Raw genomic sequence first — 27,598 nt, 5'->3', positions numbered from 1 at the left:
ACGCTTTTCGCCAGCTGCTGCAACCGAACAATATTCCTGTGGCTCAAGGGGCTACATTACACCGGTGCATGAGAACATATGGAGGCTTTTTTGTGCGTAAGTATGATTCTGCGAGCCTGCGAGCTGTTCAAGGCCAAAGCCTGCACAAACTTCTTACATAGTTGCAACATGTTTTCACTCTCTCCTGGTTCGTGAGTTAGAGTTTTGATAATTTTTTGTTTATTGTGATCATGTTAAACAACTAAACACCCCATTATTCCACACAGGGTTTTGTGTTTTTCAGCTCGACATCACTTCTAATGCTGCATGTTAACACTCAGCATGTGCATGTTATAGTTGAGCATATAACTCTAAAATGAACATGCTATAACAGCAGGCAAGATTAGAAGAAGGTGTCAGTGGCTTATTGTAAAGATCTGCCACAAAGTTGTTATTTCATTTTATCCTAAATGCTGAGGAGGAGCTGAGGTAGTCAGGTCACACTGCTCTAAAGACCATTAATCATTCTGGATCCATTTCATATGGTTGCACATGCACAGAACTCAAGTGTTTTAAACGGGAAACTGATTATTATGTAAAATTATCATACATGCAAGTTTTTTTTTTTAGTTAGTTTATATTTATTTCGGTCAATCACAAACAAAAATCAACAAACAAGATAACACAGGTTTTTCCCTGGTCAACATTGTGATTATTTGACCGAAAAGGTCTGAGCTTAAAGCATAAAGCTTATCTTGCCCACCTTTTAACTGAATAGAGTATACAAAAAGAACAAATGAAGTATCATAAGTCTACACAAAATAATAATAATAGTAATAATAATAATAATAATAATAATAATAATAATAATAATAATAATAATAATAATAATAATAGCAATAATATGATAATAATAATAATGATAGCTCTGAAAACAGAAAGTTAAAAGATGCTAAGGAAACCGACAAAACCAATTTAAGTTGTCATTTTATCTCATGCATGTGTACATTCTTCTTTGTTTGCTTATTGTGTTTCTATATATGTGTCCACTACCTTTGCTTTGAATAATATCTTGTATGCTTTTATTGAATTTGCTAGTTTAAGGTCATTATCTAATGAGTTCCAAGTCGTATGTCCCTGCGGTGGCAACCTGTCTCCAGGGTGTACTTGTGCCTGGATCTTGAAGCAATGCACACGGCTTAGAAATGTATGTGACTTTCATGTTGCATGAAGTTCAGACCTCAGTGCAGCCAGGTGTTGCTGTCCCTCTCCTCCAGCTGTGCATACTCGCCCCCACCTCTGTGAGGAGCCAAATCTGCCCTGAATGTGAGCGGCTTAGGGAGTCCCCGTCATGCACAAGCGCTTGAGTTTTTCCACTTAAATCGCTTCGGATCAATTATCTATCCCCAACATCCTAAAGGGATACAGCTATTTACCCCCCCCACACACACACACACACACACCCCCACCACCACCCAAGTGTACCACTTTTAGGTAATAGCTAACAAAGAAGAATGATACATTTTTTAATAAATGCATGTAATTGTTATGTTCTTTTTTCTTACAAAACCTCTCACATCTTTTGCCTTTAACCCTCCCACAAATTCTGTCTCTCCCCTGCTCCTTCACGGGCTTCTCATCCCCCCATCATCATTCACCTTCTTTACTCCTCCTCCTCTCCCTCTCAGACCTCTCACTCCTACTTTCTCCTGCTCCCTCCCCGTCTCCCTGCAGAGAGTCTGCAGTGTGCTGCCAGTCTGTGAGCTGGAGAGACACTCAGGCAACACAGGCAAGAAACTCTTTGAAAACAAACTTTATTTGCAACTTCTTTTTCCTTCACAGTGGATGCAAGAACTACTTTTATCTTCCTCATTTCCTCTAAAGGGGGAACCTTTTTGTTTCTTTTATTTTTATCATCAGAGACTACAATGCTCCTCTTCTACCTCCTAACTTTTTTTGGTGAGTACGTCTTAACAGTCGAGCCAGCTCTAGTCCTGCAAGAACGTGTTTTTATTAATGGCAGTTGTGATGATTCATACTTGCCATTCTTTCTTTTAATGTCTCTTTTCTCCCTTGTTCTTTTCCTGTCTTCAAAGCCTCCATCAAAGCCCAAAACCAGCTGCTGCCAGGCTCATGCAACTTTGAATCCAACACCTGCGGATATACGTCAGATGCAGACTTTACAAGATGGGCCCTGCACGAAGATGGTACTTTCAAAGGATGCCAAGCTGCATCTGTCCCTCTATCATTTTTCAAGCTTTTTCTGTTTGCATGTTGGTAATATGCTTGGCCCACCTTACAGCTCTCCTCTGATAACATTTTTGGTGCTGGTTTTGGCTGTGCCACTAAAGCACTCTGGTCAAAAGAAACCCATCTGGTCTGCATTGATTCCAGCATCTCCGTACATCTGGAGTCACAGAGAGAGGGGAAAAAAAAAACAGAAAAACACATTTAGACATTCCCATAGGATTGGTCCTGCAGCTGATATGAATGAATGCACTTACACACCCCAAATTATGTCACTGTCTGTTTATGTAACATGATCAAAGCCAGAAGATGAATGGAAGTTAGTTCATTTGCACTCCACAAGTTTTCATTAACATGGATTTTATTACCCTGCTGTGGCAGCTATGCACCTTTTTTAATATGAGCATGGACTCTTCTGTGGAACGTGTGCAAATCAAACTCCACGCACACTGTCTGGCTGCACAATAGCCTCTGGAGATGGATCTTTGTAACTTTCTGCACCAGCAGCAGGAGCTCGCCACGTTAATTGGGGAATGAAGTCAGGCCCACTTAAAAGGATTAGGTAATGCCCAAGTTACAACATGCAGGGCATTTCTTACAATCTGCTGCAAGACATATAATTTAAGTTAAATATACATGTCCCCCAAAGTACTGACATGATTACAAATGTCAAACCTTAGCCATGGCCCCAACACTGGCCACGATTCAGCGTTATTACACCAACAAATGGGAACGTACGTTTGAGCCTGTTACTGTTAAATAATAACTTGACCAAATACTATGTATTTAAATCAATACTGAAAAGTGTTGTAGGTACAGATAAATTATAAAATTAATTGTTCCTGCATCTAAGCCTAAAATAATAAGAAAGACATAGTTGTTATACTGCCAGAGTGGAAATTCAAACCATGACTCTCAGTAGTGGTTGTAAGTCTATTTTTTAACTTTTTTTTTCCATCCTACTCTGTCATAAAACACTGCTGACAGGGACAACTTTAGTCTTCCGTCTTTTTTCTTTGGTGTGTCAGTCTTTAAATGCATTAACACTGCATTTAGTTTGGTTTAATAGTGAAAAGAACGGGTCTGTTTGTCATTCACAATGTCCTGTCAACATGTGATAGACTAAAGAATTATCAGAGGAAATATGGAGAGTATCACAACGGGATTAGAGAGATAGTTTGGTCCATCTGGAAGCAGACCAAGACTCCTTCCCAAAGAGTCTCGGCCCACTTGTTCAGTGCCGGATCCGGAGTGCACAGATGTTCAAGTGAAACACACAGACAGAACAACAGCACAAGAGTTCGCTTTAAATTACCGTATTTTCTGGACTACAAGCTGCACCTGTATATAAGCCGCACCCGCTCTATTTTTAAAAAAACAAAAAAGATATACAAGCCGCACCTGTATATAAGCCGCACCCACTTTTATTTTTAAAAAAAAGATATGCAAGCCGCAGATATTTATGTTGTTAGATTAGATATTTACTACATGTACAGAAGGATTTTGAACTGTAAATGATGTACATGTTTGTACCTAAATAGATCTTTCCTAACAGTGTCTTTTAACACGGCAGCAACTGCTGATTAAAACGGGACAGAACCAAGAGAAAATAACCGGTATTTATTTATCTATTTATCTGTTTCAAATCTGCTTCTACCTACTTCTATCTGCTAAAGAAGAAGTAGCGTATTCTTCTTTGCATTTATTTTGTCTTAGTTTTTATTCTAATTCCGGTTAGCACTGCCCCTAGTGGTGGAAGAAAAATCCACAGAATAGCCGCACCTTTGTATAAGCCGCATTGTTCAAAACCTAGGAAGAAAGTAGCGGCTTATAGTCCAGAAAATACGGTAAATCAAATTAGCACGTTCTCTGCTCGTCTTCTCTTGGACCTGCTTTTTTTTTGGCTGCTGTGTTGTCCTCCCGTACAGAAACACGCACGTCAGGTTGATTGGTGATTTTAGATGGACCTCAGGAGTGAGTGTGAGTATGCATGGTTGCTTGTGTGTGTGTGTTTCTGCCATGGACAGGTATCTTGTCCAGAATGAACCCTGCCTTATGCACAAAGACAGCTGGAGTAGCTCCAGCAGACTCCCGTGGCCCTGAGCAGGATGACATTAGTATCATAGATGGATGGATAAACCAGACATGCCAAGCGTGAACTAACCATTTATTTCCCAGTGCTTCCCTGTGTCACTTCTCATGTTCTTCTGGTTTCTAGCACCTGTGTCCCATCAGCCCCTGTGAGTATATTTTAGTCTGTCTTTCCTCTTTCCTCTGGCAGGCTGTCTGTTGTGTTTCTCATTTCTTCCTCTTGCTTCTGTTTTTGGATCTGGGGTTATTCTAGGTTTTCCACTCTATGTGGTCAACTTTCTTCATGACTTACTATTCTGTATTTTACTCTATTGTTCAGAACTTATGCGTTAGTGAAATTTATGCAATAGTGTGTTTTGCAGTTTTGGTTGTTTTGAGTTGGAGGTGAGTCTGAGTCATTTTGTATTCAACTGCAAACATAACATCAACTTTAGATTTATTTTTTAATTTAGATTTATTTAGATTTATTTATTTGCACAGTTAAACATTACACAAATAAAATTACCAACTTTACAAATTAAAGTGCCGGAAAAGGTAAAAACTCGAAAGAGCTTATCAGGTGCCTCCACCTATAGTTAACATAAAATTTTATATCATACTTATAAAAACAAAATATACAAATGAGCAGTTACAAATCTATAAATGATACAAATTAAAGGAAAATTACAAAGAATTTACACAAAAGAAAAATGATCGGATATATCAGGGGTCGGCAACCCGCGGCTCTAGAGCCGCATGCGGCTCTTTAGCGCCGCCCTAGTGGCTCCTGGAGCTTTTTCAAAAATGTTTCACCTTTTTTTCCTTTTTTTCCCCTTTTTCTTCTTTTTTTCTTCCTTTTTTTCTCTTTCTTTCTCTTTCTTTTCTCTTTTTTTTCTCTTTTTTTTTCCTTTTTTTCTTTCTTTTCTTGTTTTTTTATTTTTTCTTCTTTCTTTCCTTTTTTCCCTCTTTTTTTCTTCCTTTTTCCTTTCCTTTTTAATCTCGACATTTCGGCTTTTTTCTCGACATTTCGACTTTTTTCTCAACATTTTGACTTTTTTCTCTAAATTTTGACTTTTTTCTCCACATTTTGACTTTTTTTTCGACATTTCTCCTTTCACCATTTGTCTTCATTCTAAGGTTTATACAAGACCTTTCATTTTTTGCGGCTCCAGACATATCCGTTTTTTGTGTTTTTGGTCCAATATGGCTCTTTCAACATTTTGGGTTGCCGACCCCTGGGATATATGAAAAACGATAGAGTACAATTTAATAATTAAGAAACAATCAAAAAATAAATAACTAAATAACAAACCAAATGAACAAAAACAAAAAATAATTTCAAGGATTCATCTCCTTTTTGTCTCCATTAATCAAATGATTGGTTTGTAAAAGGAAAAAAAGTTAAATAAGAGAGAATCAAAAAGTCTGACAATAGTGGGAAATGCCAGTGTCTCTAATTTCCTGTCACTTTGGCAAATGAGTAATCACCTATCCGTGTTTTTGTATCAATCAATCAATCAGTCAATCAATGAAGGAGGAGCAAATCCAGCGAGCGAGGCGACGTCATCATGGCAACATCCTTCTTCTCTGGTGTTCTAGAAACCAAACACTGTTGGGAAAACGTCTCCCGAAATGACTCGCACTTGTCTAAAAATTGCCCAGCTTTTGCGGCTCGTCTCCCTCCCAGTTCATTTCTCTTTCCCATTTTCCATCCTCTCTGCTGTTGCTGCTGGCCTGTTCAAAAGGTCAACGCAGTCGGGGCACGACTGGCGTGCTCACCTCCTGCCGCTTTATTTCCACTGGTTTTCCCTTCCTGAGCTCCGTGGAGCAGGCACAAGAAAAGGGAAGACATGTTAAATATATCTATATTATTTAAAGTCCTTATTTTCTAAATTCTAGGATATCATCAATAGTTTGAAAGATGCAAATAAAGTATGAATAACTGCACTTCTTTGGCAGAAAGAAAGGGGAGGTTTGAGTTGTTTGATTTAAAGGTGAAATGAGCTCAGTCCTGTTGCGAGCGTTTGAACCAGAGCACTTTTGTTTGGGGCCCCGGGCGGCGGAGCATTCCACAGGGACAAATAATAGATGACAGACCACTGAGGAGATCTCTGAAGCCCCTGGAGCACAGGAGAGGACAGAGGTGGATTTCAGAATGAAGCAAGTCAAAGGTTTTTGACTTTGGATATAAATGCTGATCCCTATTCTGTTTTATATGTTATGTCAGAAGAATATTTCAATAGTAACAGGATCCACCTTTTAGTTTTTTACACTGTTCACTGGGCTCAAAGCCAACTTTTACAAGGTCTTGGGCTTAAAGTGCACCAATAAATGGACAAGCCAATCTCTGATGTGGAGCTTTTCAGCTTTCAGAGACTTAATCGTTGCTTCTCCACTTAATGCCCTTCTCGTCTGGTACATGGATTTTTATTGGTCTGGCTTTTCTTGACAGGTTTGATAAGGAGCCATATTCCTGTATTCTTTAAATATTAGATCTAATTGTGTTTGAAGCATTTTCTGTTTTATGCTCCCCCAACCATAATTTGCATTTTCCCTTGTTTGGGGAGGTGAGTGGTCTTTGTTGCACTACTTACCTGGCGGTGTTGCAGACGCAGAAGGTGTATGCTACATACAGGACTGTCTCAGGAAATTACAATATTGTGATAAAGTTCTTTATTTTCTGTAATGCAATTAAAAAAAAACAAAAAAAATGTCATATATTCTGGATTCATTACAAATCAACTGAAATATTGCAAGCCTTTTATTATTTTAATGTTGCTGATTATGGTTTACAGTTTAAGATTAAGATTCCCAGAATATTCACATTTTTTTAGATAGGATATTTGAGTTTTCTTAAGCTGTAAGCCATGATCAGCAATATTAAAATAATAAAAGGCTTGCAATATTTCAGTTGATTTGTAATGAATCCAGAATGTATGACATTTTTTCATTACAGAAAATAAAGGACTTTATCACAATATTCTAATTTTCTGAGACAGTCCTGTATACTGAGATCATGTGGCTCTTCCATTGGGGGCAGGTGGACTTAATTGAACTAATTACGTGACTTCTGTTTGTAAAAGTCAGCACCAGATCATAATTTGGGATTTTATAGCAAAGGGTGTAAATATACTCACGCCACTATTCACTACAGTGTTCTCGAAAAGGGTGGTTCATCGATTAATCAAGCTGTCCAAAAATGTAGTGAGCAGAGAATGATTTCAGTTGAAACTGAAATCAAAATCTAGAAAGTCTCTGAAAAGTAAAGTAAAGTGAATTTGGGGGACGAGTAGCAGCCAGGCACAACCAGTCAACTGCACTTGATTAATTGATGATCAGCACGTGTGCATTTTAAGTCAGTTTACTGCTGTGGTGTATTATTGTATGTGTTGACACAATGCCAACGAGGAACGATATCAGCAATGCCCCTTAGAGCAGCAAAAATTAATCCTGCCAATCAATATGAGAAGAGCTATGAAAATATTTAGGGATCTTGGGATATTGGGATCTATTTTTCAACAGCAACAGATATTCAGATGTGTAAAAACAGTTTTCAATCTTGTGAATAGTGGATGCCACAGCAAGTTCACGTGATAATCGGATTGACCAATAAAACCAAGACAGAAAAACAGGCTTGCTGGGTGAAAACATATTCGTTTCCAGATGAACTGACAACAGTTGGCTTATGCCGCCTTCCATTTACCTCGGAAATCGGAACTGGGAACTGGGAATGGCGGCCATCTTGGAATGGTAACTCGGGGGTGGTGAAGCTTCTCCCACTTTCCCAGTAGGAAATCCCACTTCGAGGGGCGTTCCAGTTGAAAATTCCGACTGGGAACTGGGAACTTCCGAGGACAAATGGAACGCGGCATTAATTAGCAAAGTTGCTTCTGGAACCCATGACACCGAAGTGCAGTTGATTGGTCAGTATGTACCGCAAATATCCAGTGAGTCTACAAAGGAATGGGCTAAAAAGAAAAGATTTAAGTGCTTGCAATGTCAAATTCAATGTCCAGATCTCTGTTTAAATGCTGCGGTGGATTTGTAGCAGAGAGTACATAAACAAATGCTTGAAGGCCTTGATAAAGTAAGCACTTCAAGTTGTTGCAGCCAAAATAATATTTGAGGTCCTGATACATAAAACCTTTTTTGATTTGAGGAACCATTTATTTTGTTTCTCTTACCACATCAATTCAGACTATTAAGTGTCGGCCCGTGCATTGTAAAGTCCTAAAACATTCCCAACTGAGTTCCAGGTTGTAAGGCAGTAAAATAAGAAAAATGTTGAGGGGATTGAATTGTTTATCGAGGCACTGTACCAGTTTAACACATCTTTTAATCCTGTTATGTGAGTCATCAGATTATTTGCCACAAGTACTGTAACAATTTCAGTAGCTGGATCATTTAACTTGTCATCAATATTGCTGAACTTTTCTGCCATCAAATTCAAAATGTGCTTATTTTTTCCATGAAATGGCAAAATATATCAGTTTCAACATCTGATATGTTATTTGTGTTCTATTGGGAATGAAATATGGGTTTATGGGATTTACAAAATCTTGTTAAGATTTGGGGTTATATTATAATATTGTTGATACAGGAATAGTATCACATTATGGGATGCTGCAGTCTGTTTCACTACGACGGAGTATTAGGGCCAAACTAAGACAAAAAAAAAAAAAGGAAATCATGAGAATAAAGTCATAATGTTGCGAGAATAAAGTCGTAATAGAATAAAGTCGTAATATTACGAGGATAAAGTCGTAATTTATGAGAATAAAGTCGTAATATTACGAGAATAAACTCGTAACATTACGAGAATAAAGTAATATGAGAATAAAGTCGTCATATTATGAGAATAAAGTCGTCATATTATGAGAATAAAGTCGTAATATTATGAGAATAAAGTCGTAATATTATGAGAATAAAGTGTTAATTTATGAGAACTCTAACAGGAAGATTGTGTTAAAATGTTGAATATTGAGCATCTTGTGAAGTTATATTTATATATTTATAAAATATTTAATATTACGATTTTATTCTCGTAATATTATGACTTTATTCTCATATTATTATGACTTTATTTTCGTAATTTCCTTCTTTTTTTTCCTTAGTTTGGCCCTAATACTCCGTCGTATTTTCACAGCAGTTGCCACAAATAAATCTAATGATGTTGAAAACCACGTGTTGTTTTCCTATTTTTTTTTTAAAAAGGAAAAAAAAAGTCTAAAACAAAACAAAACACGATGAGCAAGCTCCTTCTTCCCTCACCGTATAGTGCTTCCCAAGAAAACACAGCATCATGAAGTCAAATCTTTATTTACTGAACCTTTATTGATTACATTTAATTGTTCAATAAACCAAGGCATGGGTATCAGGTGCAACCTGACAGATTTAATGTATTTTTATTTCTGGAAAATAAGATCAAACATTGTTGGAGCTATCCAAAATCGTAGTCCATTATACTTTAAAATGCAAAATGCTGCATTAAATGTTCTATGTCTTCCATGAACCTTGTCACTCAGGACACTTTGTGGCCGTGGATGGAGCCATGAGCGATAACCTGGAGGACGGCGCGGGGTCAGGCTCCCAACCAAAGAGCGACATCACAGGGATTCTGCTGAGTCCGGTTCTGGAGAACGAGGAATGGAGCTGCCTGAGGCTCGTCTACCAGATCACAGACTCGGGGAGCCTGGAGGTTCTGCAGCGCACGGAGAGAAAGAGCTTTGACAAACCGCTGTGGAGCAGCCAGACACCCTCCGACAGCTGGGTCATCTCCAGCATTGACCTGCAGAACACCGCTGAGCTTTACAGGGTGAATACTCTTTACTTTATTTGATAAACAGTCTGGCTTGGTACTGAGAGATCATTAGCTTACTTAAAAGAGTTAACTGATCTGTAAATGCATGATTGCAAAAGAGGCTTTCTGGGCTTTTCGTTGCATCTCTTTGGTATTTTTACCAAAACATATCACAAATATTTAATTCAGACCTCAAGAAATTGTGTCTCGTTTAGAAACGAGACGATTCATCCAACCTGCAGATGGGTAAAATCACCACAAATATATTACAAAACATTTAGGGTGGTTATAAAAGTAAGCTTTCTCTTCTCAGACTGGAGGTCCTTGACACAAGGAACTCTGAATTGGTTTGATATTGGATATTGGATATTCAACATTCAACACCCATAAAACTTGTGATACATACCACTGATTTTGGTCAAACCACTTGTGATGTGTTCATGGTCATCTAGACTATATATCACAAAACAGTAATTATTAAAAAATCATATAAAAAATCATATTATGGGCTGATTTAATGAGGTTTAATGAATTCAACACCCATAAAACAATCAGTGGTATGTATCACAAGTTTTATGGGTGTTGAATTCATTAAACCACATTAAATCAGCCCATATATATGATTTTTAAATCAGCCCATATATATGATTTTTTAATAATTACTGTTTTGTGATATATAGTCTAGATGACCATGAACACATCACAAGTGGTTTGACCAAAATCAGTGGTATGTATCACAAGTTTTATGGGTGTTGAATGTCGAATATCCAATATCAAACCAATTCAACCGCGGCGGAACTCTATCCATATGTCCATTACCGACTTTTTGCAGCATATCATAAATTAATATTATAAACTCTGCTGAAGAAAACACTTGAGCCTGTTGTTGAAAAGATGGAAATAGACCGATGTTGCACACAAAGGACTAAATTAGGCCAACGTGAAGCGTCTGTATTATTATCTAAACACTCTGCGCGACAGAGCAGCACATGTTTATATTATAAGCAGAGACAGAGCTCCCTCTGACAGGTTTGTTCCTGAAATTATGGCGAGCCAGACGTGTGCAACGGGTGGGCCCCTTAGCACATAAACATGTTTCAGTGCAGACAAGACTGAAACAGAAAATGAATCAGCTAGAAACTTCACACAAACTGCTGAATTGAGTGCCATCTCATTCAGCGCAATAAATTCTTAACGGTACTTAACTTCCCACAGAAATATCCTTTTTATATATTAAATGTCTGGAATAAAAAATGACTTCATTCTTATTTTTGGGTCAAAGTATTTTGTCTTGGTCTCCAGCGGCAACAAGCTGTTTTGAGCAAATATGTCTTTATGACCCCTCTTTCCTTCACATAACACATAAAAGACCCGACTTTCTTCCTGTTTTAATGTGTGCCTCCCTCTGTAAGCTTTCCAGCTCAGCAGATGTTCAAATGCAAAATCAGACGTCTTCTATTTCATGTGCACAGTCCTTTTAACCTCTTGGCCTGTCGTGGTTGTGAGGGATTACTGAACATGTGTCTCTGATTAGATTGTCATCGAAGGTAAACCTGGGCCGAGTGCTGAGAGCAGCGTGGCCATCTTTGAGATTCACATTAGCCCCGGATACTGCCTTGGTTGGTGACTTCACGCATGCTGTACATCACTCACACATACTAAAACTAAAGAACGCCCCCCTCCCCGCTCCACAGTTCTTAAACTCACAGACTCACTTGAACATATTGAAGACATTGGTAGATGAAATACCATGAAAACCTTTGCTCAGCTTTCTGCTGAAATCTTTCTTTCTTTTCTTTTCTTTTCTTGCCTGTAGAGTGTGATTTTGAAGAGTCCCACCTGTGCGGTTACAGCAACCAGTGGAACGCAAATGTGAACTGGTATGTGGGAGGAGGTGGGGCCCAGCTCCTCCACAACAACATGCCCAATGACCACACGTACGACAACAGGACTGGTGAGTGACGTTTCCAGCCTTCGTACAGAGGCATTTTTATCCAATGAACTGCTGCTTTTGTATGCTTTTAAATGTACTGCTTATAAACATAACTAATTAATAATGCACTGTGTACAATCAAGTATGCTGAATAACATGCGTCAGAGACAGGGAAGAAGAAAAGAGTTATTTCATGTTTATTAAGGCTTTATTAATGCCTAATGATGCTACACTAAAATACCAACATGGGATAAACAATAATATAGATATATGTCCACCCTGTCATGTGCATGTGCGACAGGGTGGACATTTTGGGACAGCGACAGGGTGGACATTTCGAGTTTCAGTTAGCATAAAAGCTTACAACAAACAGTCACTAGCTAACTAGCTAGGCTGGTTTTTGAAGAGAATTTGATATAGTTAAACTTACATACCGGTATTTTACAATATTGTATTCTAATCACTTCCAGCCTATTTCATGCTGACAGGGTGGACATGCTAAGCTTGGGTTGTGCAAGTAAGCAAACTTACACAAAGAAATTTTGTCAGTAGGAAAGTCAACTACTCACTAACCCCAGCCTTGAATTTCCCGCCACTGAAGAGAGAAAGAAAAACTGGTGTCGTGATGTTAGTAGAGTGGATGGCCTTTACTTAAGGGGGCGGATCCTCCAATATGACAGGGTGGACAATATTTTAAGGGACGCACATAAACTCTTCTTTTTTATTAAATATAAATAGGATTTTTATTACCAGATGATCAATACACTTAAGATGAGTAATATCTTATTTTACAAAATAATAATATGAAAAAATAATTAAATATTTTATGATTTGACTATATTTTACCCATATTGAAATTGAATGAGCAGTGCTTGGGACATAGCAAAATAGCATGCATCCTCTTATACAAACCTGAAGAAAATCTAGAAAATGTATCTAAAGAGCCAAGTAATGCTTTTTTAGGAATATAAAACTTATCCCAATATTACACACCCTTTCATAATTATTTTTACATTAAGTTAACATGACAAATGAATTATGTATGTACAGGACACCAAAAGGCACCCTTCAGCGATATTGACCCTTCTGTGAAATTTAAATGGCTTTCTTTAATTTTTTTTTAAATTCTCTACGAGCCCTGGGAAAACTAGTTTCCTACTGTGGATAGAAAAAAAAGAGGATTACATTTTTCTTTTAACTTGTTTAGAGGAGAACTGATAGGTGATTTGGTTTTTTGTCTTCACAACTTTAGAAGATTTGGAAATTACATTTGTATTTAGCGTTAATTGCCTTTAGCAGGAAGTTTTAATTGCATTACCTCGAATACTGAAAGACCCTTTCAGCTTTTAATCTTACTGTAAGTAAGGATCCATCATATCTAAATATCTGGTATATTACCTAAAGAGCCAGGCAGTGAAATCTACTGATTGCAGATTGTAGCCTGTAATGATTTTGATGAAGTTACTTCAAGGAAGTCACTACTAGTTGTAAAGTAGTGAGAGATTACTAGATTGTGGAAGCAGAGAGTTGCTAGTTGCTTGCTTTTAGATAAAAAGGTGAGGGAAAATTCTTCTTCTTTGCTATATCCTAAATAAAGAATATCTACCTTATCTTAGACAGTCTATTGTGTTTCAGTTTACTGGCCTGTCCTACTTGGATAGATAACACAATTGAAATTGCACCCAGAAGGTTTTCATTTTTCAGACTGAGATAACTAAACTCTCAGATTATAGTTTTCAGAAGCATAAACATGTAATCAGAAGCATCTTCCAACTGGAACATAGTAATTTAAATGCTGTGGGAACAATTATATGAAGTGAAAATGGCCTTAAAAGCAGCAATGTATTGTACAGTAGATGTGAACTCAGGTCAGTGACGTCGTTAAGCTCTTTTCAGGCCACTTTATGTACGTGGACTCTGGCTACACCAAGACGTTCAAAGAGGTGGCCAAGCTCGTCTCCCCGATGACGACGGTGCCCATGTCTGGGTGCCTGAGTTTCCAGTACCAGCGCAGCGAGGACAGAGGAAACCTGTTTGCTGTCTTCACCCGGGACCTCCTGGGCCAGTACCAGGAGCTGTGGAGGCCGGGATCAGAAGACCAGAACGACTGGAGCGAGGCGGTTGGAGAATGGATACCTGTGCAGGTGGACCTGAAGGCTCCTTACTCAGTACAGGTGAGCCCACTGAAACATTAAGCAATCACAACCTTTCTAAGGCCAGACAGGAAGCAACAGCAAGACAGAAACAAAGCACTACCAAATCCAGTGTATCCATCCATCCCCCAGACTTCCCTCTCCCTGTCCACTTCCCTGCTTCAACCATTTCCATCAAATCAAGAGATAGAATCTCTCCGGGGTCTGCATGACATACCTGAAAGGCCTCTTCAGTAGAGCTGGGTATCGATTCAAATGTCAAGAATCGATTCGATTTCGATTCTTAAGATTCAGAATCGATTATCACCATTTGATTCGATCCGATCCGATTCGATATTGATTTGGGTTAGTGTTGCCTGGATTATATGACTGTAAAATAACTATTGAAATAATAATTTCACAATAATTATTGTGAAATAACTAAGAAATAAATAACTCAAATAGGCATTTCAATATCCATTTAAAGTGCAAAAAAAGAAAGAAATTGCAACAGCTCAAGCAGTAAACAAATTATTTTAGCTTGTCTGATTTATTCTGTCACCAGACACAGCTGGACATGAAGCACCCGGCATTTTTCAGGTATTTCATGACAAACCGTGTCCGATAACAGAGAAACCAAACAAGTTATAGTAAATATAGATAATATGAACTTCATTGAACTAATATAACATTTAGAAATTTAAGCTGAAATGTCCAGCATTTTCTCTAAAGAAAAGTTCATTTAGTTCAGGAGTTTTCAAAACTACAGGGACTACTGGGATTAAAGTTCACCAGGCAAAAATGTAATGATGAAAAAAAAAAATAATTAAAAAAAAATAATAATTTTATCAAAAAAAAATAATAAAAAAAAATCGATCTTTAGACATACAAATCGATTTTTAGGAATTAATATGAGAATCGATTTAGAATCAGAAAATCGATTTTTTTCAACACAGGCCTACTCTTCAGGGAGGTGTCCAGGGACCATCCCAACCTGATGCCCAAACCACCTCAACTGGCTCTTTTTTACGTGGAATAAACAAACTTCTCACTACTCTGTTGCTAAGAAAGAGTCCAGCCACCCTGAAGAGGAAACTCATATCCAGCGCTTGTACAGGACTGTCTCGGAAAATTAGAATATTGTGATGATAAAGTTCTTTATTTTCTGTAATGCAATTAAAAAAACTAAAATGTCATACATTCTGGATTCATTACAAATCAACTGAAATATTGCAAGCCTTTTATTATTTTAATATTGCTGATTATGGCTTACAGTTTAAGATTAAGATTCCCAGAATATTCTAACTTTTTGAGATAGGATATTTGAGTTTTCTTAAGCTGTAAGCCATAATCAGCAATATTAAAATAATAAAAGGCTTGCAATATTTCAGTTGATTTGTAATGAATCCAGAATGTATGACATTTTTGTTTTTGTAATTGCAAAAGAAACAGAAAATCACAATATTCTAATTTTCTGAGACAGTCCTGTATACACAATGGTGCTCCTTGGAGCGGGATCCACAGCTTCTCACCATAGATAAGTGCAGAAGCATGAACAGCATGAACTCTGTCTTCACCACAACAGATCTTATTCAAGCAGTTGCTGCACCGATACGCCACTTTCTCCCCCTCATGAACAAAATAGTTTCCTGAAATGAATCAGAGTAACTGCTGGACAGTGCCCCATACTCCCTGTGATACCTCCCCTCACAATCCACAAGGGACATGATCTAATGCCTTCTCAAAGTACACACAGAAATGCCCCCTTGTGGACTCTAGTGAGAGCAAAAAGCTGTTTCAGCAGCATCATATAGCTGAAACCAGCACCCCAGCATGCACCTGACCAGGACAACTGAAGAGTCTGAATCCCCGTTAATCTGCCAGTCCAGAGGCACCGGCTCTCGACGCCACCACCCCCCAAAAAGAATCACAGAATCAACACAACCAGTACTCGAGTTGTAAAAAAAAAATCAGGGGGGATGGTGGATTTTATCATATGGGGACAGATAATTTGTGCTGATTACAAATAATATAATATATTACAAATAATAGCACTGACCAAGACACCTGCAGAAATACTGCAGGAATGACATAGCAGCAGTTAAATGCAGCCTTCTGTAAGCTTTAAATATCCACTGGGCTTACATCAAATACATCAAAACACAACAATAAAACACAGTTTTCTGAACTTATCAATATGACTCTGTCCTTCACAGGATAAGTAAAATTGATCACTGCAAAAACTCAAAATCTTAACAAGAATATTTGTCTTATTTCTAGTTAAAATGTCTCATTTTAGTAAAATAATCTCATTACACTTAAAACAAGAGTCGACACTGCAAAAAACAACAATTTTCACTTGTTTCAAGTAGATTTTCACTTGAAATAAGTAGAAAAATCTGCCAGTGGAACAAGATTTTTTTGCTTGTAATAAAAAGATAAATCTTCACGTATTTCAAGTGAAAATGTACTTGAAACAGGTGAAAATTGTCAAATAAGTTATTTTTCTGGTGATGACTCTAAATGTTGAAATAGCAGTAAAACCACATTCATTGATGAAATGACATAAGGGATGGAAAGGGGGGATGGCAGTTTTACAGGGGGGATGATTTGGACCGTTTTTATCTTATCCCCTCTCAACTCCAGTACTGAACACAACGCATATCAAACGGAGCCATTTACATTCAAATATAAATGAATGAAATTGAGTTTCTGCCCACAGGGCAGCTGCAGCCAGACGAGGAGAGGGGAGAGAGAGGCCTTGGGGGCTCACACATATTACATATTCACACAAGAATATGAAGGGATTTTGTTTCATGGATATTAAATATGTTAATGACATAAACAGAGGTGAGGGTGTTTTCTTACTGTTTTTTTTAAAATGCATCATGAAAGGGAAATAACTCACTGACAAAGACAACACAGCGATAGAAAATGTGTTGCCCCTAAAGATTGGAATTCATGAGTACAAACATGCAAAGAGCTTTATGTCCTTTTGTGTTAAAAAGGGGGTAAAAAATATGACTAAGTAATACATAATAAACATGATTTAAATGTACATCTGTGTGCACATCAAGACATGCACATAATCATGTGTTACACGTTGTTACATGTTTAGTAATGACTGTTTCCACGTGTCTCTGTGCCTTTAGGTAGTCTTTGAAGTGGCGTTCAACAGCGCCAGAGGTGGACATGTGGCGATTGACGACATTTCCTTTTCTCCAGAGTTTTGCAACACAGACACAGGTGAGCTGCAGACGCCGTCTCTCATTGTTCCTGTTTTTAAGTCGTCAAGATCAACGTTGAGTTTATTTCTCGATAAATATGCTGAAACAACTGCATTGACAGAGGTGTCTTCAGTATTCACATTCATTACTCAGGTAGTATAGATACTAGAGTTTAAAAATACTCCTGTAGAAGTTGAAGTATCAACTCAAGTTTTTTACTCAAGTAAAAGTATAAAAGTACTGGTTTCAAAACTACTTAAAGTATAAAAGTAAAAGTAATGTAAGGGGGAAAAAAGCCATTGAAAATGAATGCATCTTAGTATAATGCAAATATATTAAAGAACTGTGTATACTATTGAGCATTAACATGTGTTTCAGAGAGCAGGAGATATGATGACTAGTTGCCTATAAGTATTGTAATCGTGCAAAAAGTCAAACTTCAGAGGCATGTTATCATTTATCCTAACCTTTATTGGAATGTACATCCAAGTTTAGTTGCAGGAATCTGAGGGAACGGATGTAAGAACAAAACTGGACAAGAACATCTGAAACAACCACAACCAAATTCACTCTATCTGGATGGAGCAATTTAACTGGATAGTTTTTTTTTAAAGGCCGAAATGAAATAGAGTAACGAGGCTGTTTTTAAAATGTAAGGAGTAAAAAGTACAGATAATTGTGTGAAAATGTAAGGAGTAAAAGTAAAAAGTCGTCTGAAAAATAATTACTCCAGTGAAGTATAGATAACCAAAATTTCTACTTAAGTAAGGTAACGAAGTATTTGTACTTTGTTACTTGACACCTCTGTGCATTGATGAACGCAGTTGAAAGAGTAACCAAACGCATATTTCTTGTATTTCTTCCGCAGAGCCGACCTTTGACCCCTCTGTTGCCAACTGCAATTTCGAGTCAGGTTTCTGCCACTATGAAGAAGACAAGGCGATGGGGTCGTTGTGGAGGATAGTGTCCGTGAAGCCCAACATATTTAGAAACGGAGACCACACCACTGGAGCAGGTGGGAATCTGGGAGCCCATTTAGGTTTTTGGTAAACTTCTATTTTGGGGTCTGATCACAACTTTTAGAGTAATTGTATTGCACGTAGTGGTGGGTATTGGGAAGGACCTCACGATACGATACGCATCACGATACTTGAGCCACGATACGATACAATATTGCAATATCCCGATTATGCGATATATCCCGATATACCGCGATGTTCTACATAGTTCACCGAAATATTTAAAAATGCATTACACATCTTAAAGTCCAAGTTGTATATATGTACATCAGATGATAGTGATAATTCATTGGAAAGACTTGAGTCAAAACAATGTAATTCAAACTTTCCATTTTAATTATGCAACATATTTGCATGAAAAAACACACTGAAACACAATGAAAAGTGCAGTGTGTGCATTATTCTTAGGTACAAAATACTCAAAATAAAATGCAGTGTCTCACCCACACTGAAATTGAAATCACAAAAATACAGTACAGCTAGGGGTGGGAAAAATATTGATACAGCAATATATCGCGATACATACGTTGAATATCGATATCGTATCGGGAGGCTATGTATCGCGATATATTGCCGTATCAATATTTTTGCCCACCCTTAATTGCACATGTGAAAAAAATAGTATAAAACCTTTTTTACTGTACAAACAGGTAAGAGCCTATTGCGTGCTTCAGTCCTGTTTCCACCACCTGAACAAGCCAATATACGCAGTTGAGCGCCAGCTGGAGATCACAGAGGAGCTTTTACCTGCTGAGTCGCTGTTATTTTTCATAACTTTTGACGTTTTTTTTCCCAGCTTGCTGGAATGATTATATTTATCTTAAAATGCCAGTGAAAACGTTGGGCTCAGATGCCAAAGAGAGTGAAAGAAAGGAACGTGTTGTAATAGTTGAAAAGCATCATCAGGTGCAAGCAGTGACGGGAACATTCATGGCAAGTGAAGAAAGGGAGAGATTTGCAAGAAAACAAGTGCTGTCTTCTTTCTCCAGGATCCTTCCTGTTGGCTCATTCCCGTCCGGGGCCGCGCTCTGGCTACGTCAGCCGTGTGATCGGTCCAACTCTGGCTGGGAACATGAAGTACTGCCTGAGATTTTACTTTTCTCTTCGGGGTGAGCAATATCCCAAAGCTCTCCAGGCTGTTGAATATTTGTCGTGACTATTATTTTTTTTTTTTCCTGTGTGGTGGCATCTGTGGTTCTTCTGCTCAAGTCTCTCGGACTGAATCATCAATTGAAAAATACCTCTGGCAAATGCAGGTTTCAACCAGACGGACCAGGCTTTGGCCGTTTATCTGCTGCAGCAGCAGAGCGGCGGCCAGGAGAAAATCTGGACCCAGGCAGAGAAATCCAGAGGGATCTGGATCGCTGCAGACATCACCTTCCAGGTGTCACAGCCCTCCAAGGTGAGAGGAAGTCCAAATGTCCGATGGAGTCTCATCACAGGATGCATGGGACAAATAACCTACAGCACAAACACAGAGAGAGGACAGAAGGAAGAGAGACAAGGAATAATATAACGAAAGAAAGGACAGAAGGTGATAATAAAGAGTTAGAATAGAATAGAATAGAATAGAAGACTTTATTGATCTCCCAGAGGAGAAATTCATTCGTGCAGTGGCCAAAACACACACACGCTTTATACAAGAAATTAAAAATAGAAATAACCAATAAATAGTTAAATAATAAAAAAGAGCAATATAAAAAGTAGAAAAAGAGTATGTACAAGAGAGAAAAAAAATAGTAAACACCAAAAAAACGGATAATATTTACAAAATATTTACAAATATTTTCAAAAATATGTGAGGTATTTAGTGGTTATTGCACTTACAAAGAGAGAGAGTTAGCAATTAAGATGAAATGTGTAAGCAAGGAAGGAAAGATGGAGAGGAACCAGATAGATTAAAAATAGCTTATGAAAAGGAGAAAAAAGGAGGAGCAAACTGAAGATAGGAAGGTATAGAGTACACAAAGGAAGGAAGGAACAAAGAATGGATGGAAAGAAGACAGATAAAAGGATTTGGAAGAAAGGCCAATGGAAAAAAACAGAGGAGCAAAAAGATGAATGAACATAAACAAAGGCAGGGACCCAAAAATGAAAGAGATGGACAAGATGAACAGATGGAAGTATTATTAAAGAGAAAAATGATGGCTCTGGCATACTCATGTTTGAGCTTACCAGTGACTTTTGTTTTTATATGCTCTAATCAGCTGATATTATGGTGCCCATGCAAAGTGCGTGAAGAGAATGAGTCATGAGAAAGCAAAAATGCTCTAAGGATTTAGAGCATTTACTTATACACTTTACTTATTCTGACATTTTAAATGCTCAGCATTTGCTTTCCACTCATGCCCAAAAGTATGAAAAAGTATGAAAAACAGCTGGTTCAAACCTGCTCTCGGCCGGAGCATGTGATGGATATAGATCAGGGGTCGGCAACCCAAAATGTTGAAAGAGCTATATTGGACCAAAAACACAAAAAACAAATATGTCTGGAGCAGCAAAAAATGAAAAGTCTTGTATAAGCCTTAGAATGAAGGCAACACATGCTGCATGTTTCTATATTAGTTATAACTGGGGGGAGATTTTTTTTTCATTACGCACTTTGAGAAAAAAGCGAAATGTTGAGAAAAAAGTGGAAATGTCGAGAAAAAAGTTGAAATGTCGAGATTAATGTTGAAGTACAATCTCGAGAAAAAAGTCAAAATGTCGAGAAAAAGTTGAAATGTCGAGAAAAAAGTCGAAATGTTGAGAGTAATGTTGAAGTACAATCTCGAGAAAAAAGTCAAAATGTCGAGAAATAAGTCAAAATGTCGAGAAAAAAGTCAAAATGTCGAGATTAATGTTGAAGTACAACCTCGAGAAAAAAGTCAAAATGTTGAGAAAAAAGTCAAAATGTTGAGAAAAAAGTCGAAATGTTGAGAAAAAAGTTGAAATGTCGAGATTAATGTTGAAGTACAATCTCGAGAAAAAAGTCAAAATGTCGAGAAAAAAGTCAAAATGTTGAGAAAAAAGTCAAAATGTCGAGAAAAAAGTCAAAATGTTGAGAAAAAAGTCGAAATGTCGAGAGAAAAATCAAAATGTCGAGATTAATGTTGAAGTACAATCTCGAGAAAAAAGTCCAAATTTAGAGAAAAAAGTTGAAATGTCGAGATTAAAAAAGAAAGGAAAAAGGAAGAAAAAAAGAGAAAAAAGAAGAAAAAAGAAAAAAACGAAAAAAAAACTAAGAAAAAAAAGGTCAAACATTTTTGAAAAAGCTCCAGGGTTTAGCGGCACTAAAGAGCCGCATGTGGCTCTAGAGCCGCGGGTTACTGATCCCTGATATAGAACAAGGTAAAGACTGTGGGCCTTTCCCGTTCAGATGGCTTTCGTCAGCACCTGCAGGAGCTTCTGGGACTGCGGCTCTGTGGCTCTGGACGACATCACCGTGAGCCTGGGAGACTGTGAGCAGATGACAGGTAACAGATGCAGAATCATCACTATTTCCCTAATTACTTCCACAGCATAACCACATGCTGTTTATCAGGGAGGCAGCTTCTTGTGACTTTAGTTTCAAGGTCGGATGGTCGCAGTTAAGTGGGGCCTAATTTCACTTTCATCCCCTTTTTCCTCCTTCAGCTTCGCTGTTGCCCCCCCTCCCTGGACGCTGTGACTTTGAAGCAGGGCTGTGTGGCTACACTCAGGACAAACAGAGCGATGCTGCTGACTGGGAGAGGAGGAGAGGACCCACCCCGACCTCATACACCGGACCCCGGGGGGACCACACGTTAGGTCTCGGTAAGAACCACACTATCTTTAGTGAAAAACCCTTTCTCGCTCTGTACTATATACTCAAAGAGCATCATCATAAATCGATACTGAGGGGCCCCGATAGCTCAGTGGGTTGAGTGGGCTCCATTTGTAGAGGCTAGAGTCAGTACTGGAGTTGAGGGGGGATGAGGGGGGATGAGAGGGGATGGCATCCCCCCCTGAAATAAAAACGGTCAAAATCATCCCCCCTTTCCATCCCTTATGTCATTTCATCAATGAATGTGGTTTTACTGCTATTTCAACATTTAGAGTCATCACCAGAAAAATAACACCAGAAAAATTAATTATTTGACAATTTTCACTTGTTTCAAGTAAATTTTCACTTGAAATAAATAGGAAAATCTGCCAGTGGGACAAGATTTATCTTCTCATTACAAGGCAAAAAAATCTTGTTCCACTGGCAGATTTTTCTACTTATTTCAAGTGAAAATCTACTTGAAACAGGTGAAAATTGTTGTTTTTTCCAGTGATGAGTCTTGTTTTAAGTGTAATGTGATTTTTTTTACTAAAATGAGACATTTTAACTAGAAATAGGACAAATATTCTTATTTTGAGTTTTTGCAGTGGTCCATTTTACTTATCCTGTGAAGGACAGAGTCATATTGATAAGTTCAGAAAAGTGTTTTTTATTGTTGTCATTCCTGCAGTATTTCTGCAGGTGTTTTGGTCACTGCTATTATTATCTGTATTGTATTGTATTGTATTATATTATATTATATTATATTATATTATATTATATTATATTATATTATATTATATTATATTATATTATATTATATTATATTATATTATATTATATTATATTATGTTATATTACAGCGCAGGGTCAAGTCCCGGCCTGTCACTCCATACTGCAATGTCTACCCCCCTCTCTGTACACGTTTCCTGTCTACTTACTTTCTCAATAAAAGCCACTAGTGCCACAAAAACCTTTAGAAAAAAAACACTACTGAGACAAACCTGTCACCAACAGGGTATTACCTGTACATGGAGGCGTCGCCCATGCTGCCTGGCCAGAAGGCACGTCTGCAGTCCCGTGTGGTCAGGGGGACCAGGGGCCCTCAGTGTCTGCAGTTCTACTACCACATGTACGGCTCAGGCACGGGCAAGCTGAGAGTTGTCATTGACGAGGGAGGAGAGGATGTGTTGCTGTGGCAACAGAGCGGTGAGCAGAGCATCGCCTGGCTGAAGGCCCAAGTGGAGTACCAGTGGGACAAACAGCATAAGGCAAGAAACGAATATCACACATCCTTCATGCTTTTTTTTTTAATTCTCATTATTAAGTTCAAGATTATGACTTATTTTACTGGTGGCATGAAAATACCAACTGCCGTCAGCACTTAGCAGTACTTATTAGCTGATTTTCATTCAGCCAATGCCAATGTGAACTTACACGAAGAGATGCAATGTTTATTATTTTCTTTTGAGATAACAGAGTAAGCACAACATAGTTGATGATAGCTACTTTAAGTAGCTTAATCTCATATTTATAGTGTCAGCAAAAGGTTGCAAGTGCAGTTGAATCAAATTTTCCTGAGGTTAATCTATATATATACATATATATATATATATATATATATATATATATATATATATATATATATGTGTGTGTGTGTGTGTAGGTATGTATAGATGTATGCGTATGTATGGGTATATATAAATATAAGTGTGGTGTGGTTATGTGTGTAAGTAGATATATACATAGATATAGAGCAGATACAGTATAGTGTAAATAAGTATATTTATAAAAATATTTATATGGGCATGTGTGTACAAATATACAGAAATATTCAACTATGTGTATGTATGTTTGCATATATAAGTATGTGTGTGAGTATAATTACAGTATATAATAATAATAATAATAATAATAATAATAATAATAATAATAATAATAATAATAATAATAATAATAATAATAATAATAATAATAATAATAATAATACTGTTATTTAGCAGTGTGAGTACAGTGTGTGAATATTTATAAATACAGGTTAAATGATCAGTGAATGGGGGTAGGAAGTTTTCACTTCTTCCTACTCCTTTTCTGGCACATGTAAATCAAGATAGCAAGTTTTAAAGAATGAAATTCTGTTTTGTTGTTTTATTTTCTTAAACTTCTCATGAAGTGTTCTTTTTTTTGTTTTTGTTTTTTACATGTACAAAAATAAAATAAAATAAATCAAATCAAATCAAATCAAACCTTAAATTCAAAAGAAAAAGTTGGGAGAAGTTGGGCTCTGTACATGGGCACCAGCATAGGCTAAATATTTTAAGTAAAATAACCAGCATTCACAATAATGTTTTATAAGAACTTCAGTCAGAAGGGCAAAAAGAACAGATGCGTTTCAGCCCTTGAATTAGCATCACAAGCATCCATGTCTTCATTGGTTATTGGTGTGAGAAACACACACATACCCAGAAAAACACCAGACAGAATACAAATAAAGCTATTTCTCTGTTCCTCAACTTTGAACATGTGTAGCAGCAATGTGGCCTTCTCATACTGCCTGATCAGATCAGCTGATCAATCAGCAACATCTGTCTGATCTCTTCTGGGAGCCTTACCTCTCCTTCTCTTCAAACATTGTAAACCTTCACAGCTTTAAGACCTTTAATTGGACTCATTTGAAAAGAGGAAGGGCTGCAGAAGTAGCAGACTAGAGAACGGCCACCAATCCATCCGTCAGAAGAAGTAACAGGTACTAGGTCTGTTTTGTCCTCACTGGTAGGGCTGGGCGATATGGACCAAAAGTCTCGATATTTTCTAGCTGAATGGCGATACTCGATATATATCGATATTTTTTCTGTGCCATAATTGGGGTTTCCCCCCCAAAGCATTATAGCATAGCATCTCTGTTAGCTTCATTTTTTTCTGAGGCAAACCCTTAAAAAAACATCAGTTTTAATACAAAGCCTCGTGCCAAATGTCACACAGGTTCCTTTATTAACAGAGGTCTGCACAATATCAAAATGTATAAAACAAATGAAATAAAAATAAACTGCCTGCATATATAGAATAAAAATGCTTCTTGAATAAAATAAAACAAATATCCATTTCCTGCATAACAATTAAATTAAAATACACTGTGCAATTAATACAATGTAGACAGTAACAGGCAGACTTTTCCACTGAGGTTGACAGTTGTGCAAATAACAAAACATTTGTGCAAATGTCAAATAAAACATTCAAGTCAATTTGTCACAAAATAAGCTATATCAAAATCAAAAAAAAAAAAATAAAAATGTAAATCGATATAAACGATATCCATATCGCGTTTGAAAATATATTGAAATATATTAAAATCTCGATATATATCGCCCAGCCCTACTCAGTGGCCTCTTCTGAAATTAACAGTTCTGTGTTTTCAGGCTAGAGGAAAATCAACCAGGACTTCTTATCATCTCTAATCCCTGCTTCTAAAACATGCAATTGTGTCAGGAAAGATCTGTCTTCAGACACCATAGCCAAACTTGAAGTTCTTACACTTCATGTCATCCAGAGACTGATGATTTCCAAGCAGTCCAAAGAAAAGATAACTGCAACCATGAACAAGAGAGAGCTGTATTAGAGACATGTGCTGCCAAAACCGCTCGGGTGTCCCTTGACAATGATTCCTTCAGCCTGTGATGCCGTGTATGTATAAAAGACCATCAAAGCTCTTATGACCCCTTGTACGCTGCAAAGTTTCACCACAGGATAAAAGCACTCATTCAGAAGAGAGACGTATTTACAGATACTTCTTCCTCTAATGGGACTGATGTACCATGTGAGCTAAATGACATCACCGCAGGGTTTAAGACTCCAGATGTTCCTTTGTCAAACACATAAACTTTACTAGAATGATTATTGAACAGCTTTTACAATGATCTAAATGCAGAGGTGTCAAGTAACGAAGTACAAATACTTCGTTACCTTACCGGTACTTAAGTAGATATTTTGGTTATCTATACTTCACTGGAGTAATTATTTTTCAGACGACTTTTTACTTTTACTCCTTACATTTTCACGCAATTATCTGTACTTTTTACTCCTTACATTTTAAAAACAGCCTCGTTACTCTATTTCATTTCAGCCTTTAAATAAAAACTATCCAGTTAAATTGCTCCATCCGGATAGAGTGAATTTGGTTGTGGTTGTTTCAGATGTTCTTGTCCAGTTTTGTTCTTACATCCGTTCCCTCAGATTCCTGCAACTAAACTTGGATGTACATTCCAATAAAGGTTAGGATAAATGATAACATGCCTCTGAAGTTTGACTTTTTGCACCATTACAATACTTATAGGCAACTAGTCATCATATCTCCTGCTCTCTGAAACACATGTTAATGCTCAATAGTACACATATATGGTTCTTTAATATATTTACATTATACTAAGATACATTCATGTTCAATGGCTTTTGTCCTTAATGGCTTTTTTCCCCCTTACATTAATTTTACTTTTATACTTTAAGTAGTTTTGAAACCAGTACTTTTATACTTTTACTCGAGTAAAAAACTTGAGTTGATACTTCAACTTCTACAGGAGTATTTTTAAACTCTAGTATCTATACTTCTACCTGAGTAATGAATGTGAATACTGAAGACACCTCTGTCTAAATGCCAGTTTGTGTCGCTCCACCAGATTGTGTTTGAGGCTATCAGGGGCTCTTCAGTGAGGAGCGACATTGCTATTGACGACATAGTCTTGGAAGGCGGACCTTGCCCAGGTAAACAACTAATTTCTGAAGTTTAAAGGAAAATATAAGATATGCATGTAAAATTGATTTGGTTTTTCCTCCTCTAGTAGACACAAAGCTCAAGGTCACCACAGGATCCTCCAATGAGATTGTGTAGACAAGTAAATGGAAACAATCGGCTGTGTAGGATGCATGACTCTCCCCACACATGCTTTACTTGTTTTTTGTTGTTTTTTTTCTTTGCACATTACAAAAAACCTTAAGCTCTTGACTCCTGCATGTCAGTTTGGACATGTGTATAAAGGGAAAATATTCCACGTAGCTGTGTTTCCATGGGACGACACGTCAGTTGTCACAGTTAGCATTTCTCTTTGCACCGTAGCAACAGAGGGCGTGTTAAACTGTGTTTTCCTCCACAATTATATGCATTAGATTAATGCTCATTGCTTGAAAAAAGCAAGAATGTTCTTAAACGTAAATTCTCTTCTTATTGTCATGATGACCGATTAATTCAGAGGCAGGATGTGCTCAGTTTTATCACCTACATGGAAAACAGCACAGTCAAACAGAAATTACTTAAAACTTAATGTTATTTTCCTTTTCTTTTCTTTTTGTATAGTAAAAATGTATGATTGATAAACATTTACATGTAGGTCCATGTGCCTTGGACAAATGTTTAAATAAAGTTTAACCAAAGGTACCT

At 37.4% G+C, this 27,598-nt stretch overlaps 1 protein-coding gene across 2 annotated transcripts; it reads left to right on the top strand.

Moving 5' to 3' along the window:
• Positions 1-1,690: 1,690 nt before the first annotated feature.
• LOC133455449 (MAM domain-containing protein 2-like) lies at positions 1,691-27,595 on the top strand. 2 transcript variants are annotated; one of them, XM_061734503.1, is made up of 15 exons: positions 1,691-1,938; positions 2,076-2,186; positions 9,822-10,111; positions 11,631-11,715; positions 11,913-12,050; positions 13,926-14,203; positions 17,314-17,407; positions 18,257-18,403; positions 19,397-19,516; positions 19,664-19,809; positions 21,766-21,862; positions 22,023-22,181; positions 23,188-23,441; positions 26,841-26,925; positions 27,006-27,595. In XM_061734503.1, the coding sequence occupies exons 1-15, from the start codon at positions 1,908-1,910 to the stop codon at positions 27,050-27,052; spliced, it is 2,082 nt and encodes a 693-aa protein (XP_061590487.1). In that variant the 5' UTR covers positions 1,691-1,907; the 3' UTR covers positions 27,053-27,595. The 2 variants fall into 2 exon arrangements, with proteins under 2 accessions (XP_061590487.1, XP_061590486.1); XM_061734502.1 differs by having other exon boundaries at positions 1,696-1,938; positions 27,003-27,595.
• The last annotated feature ends 3 nt before the right edge of the window (positions 27,596-27,598 follow it).

Source organism: Cololabis saira, chromosome 11 (assembly GCF_033807715.1).
Source record: "Cololabis saira isolate AMF1-May2022 chromosome 11, fColSai1.1, whole genome shotgun sequence".
NCBI classification, from domain to species: Eukaryota; Metazoa; Chordata; class Actinopteri; order Beloniformes; family Belonidae; genus Cololabis; species Cololabis saira.
The sequence above is the reverse complement of the archived record's forward strand: the minus strand, read 5'-3'. Positions and strand labels throughout refer to the sequence as shown.

What these genes read in the sequence shown, in the direction of transcription:
- LOC133455449 (XM_061734502.1), top strand. Translation starts at nt 1,908, where the DNA reads ATGCTCCTCTTCTACCTCCTAACTTTTTTTG. An exon ending in AGGTGTCACAGCCCTCCAAG is followed by an intron (nt 19,810 to 21,765) that starts GTGAGAGGAAGT and finishes TTTCCCGTTCAG; the next exon opens with ATGGCTTTCGTCAGCACCTG. An exon ending in GGACCACACGTTAGGTCTCG is followed by an intron (nt 22,182 to 23,187) that starts GTAAGAACCACA and finishes TGTCACCAACAG; the next exon opens with GGTATTACCTGTACATGGAG.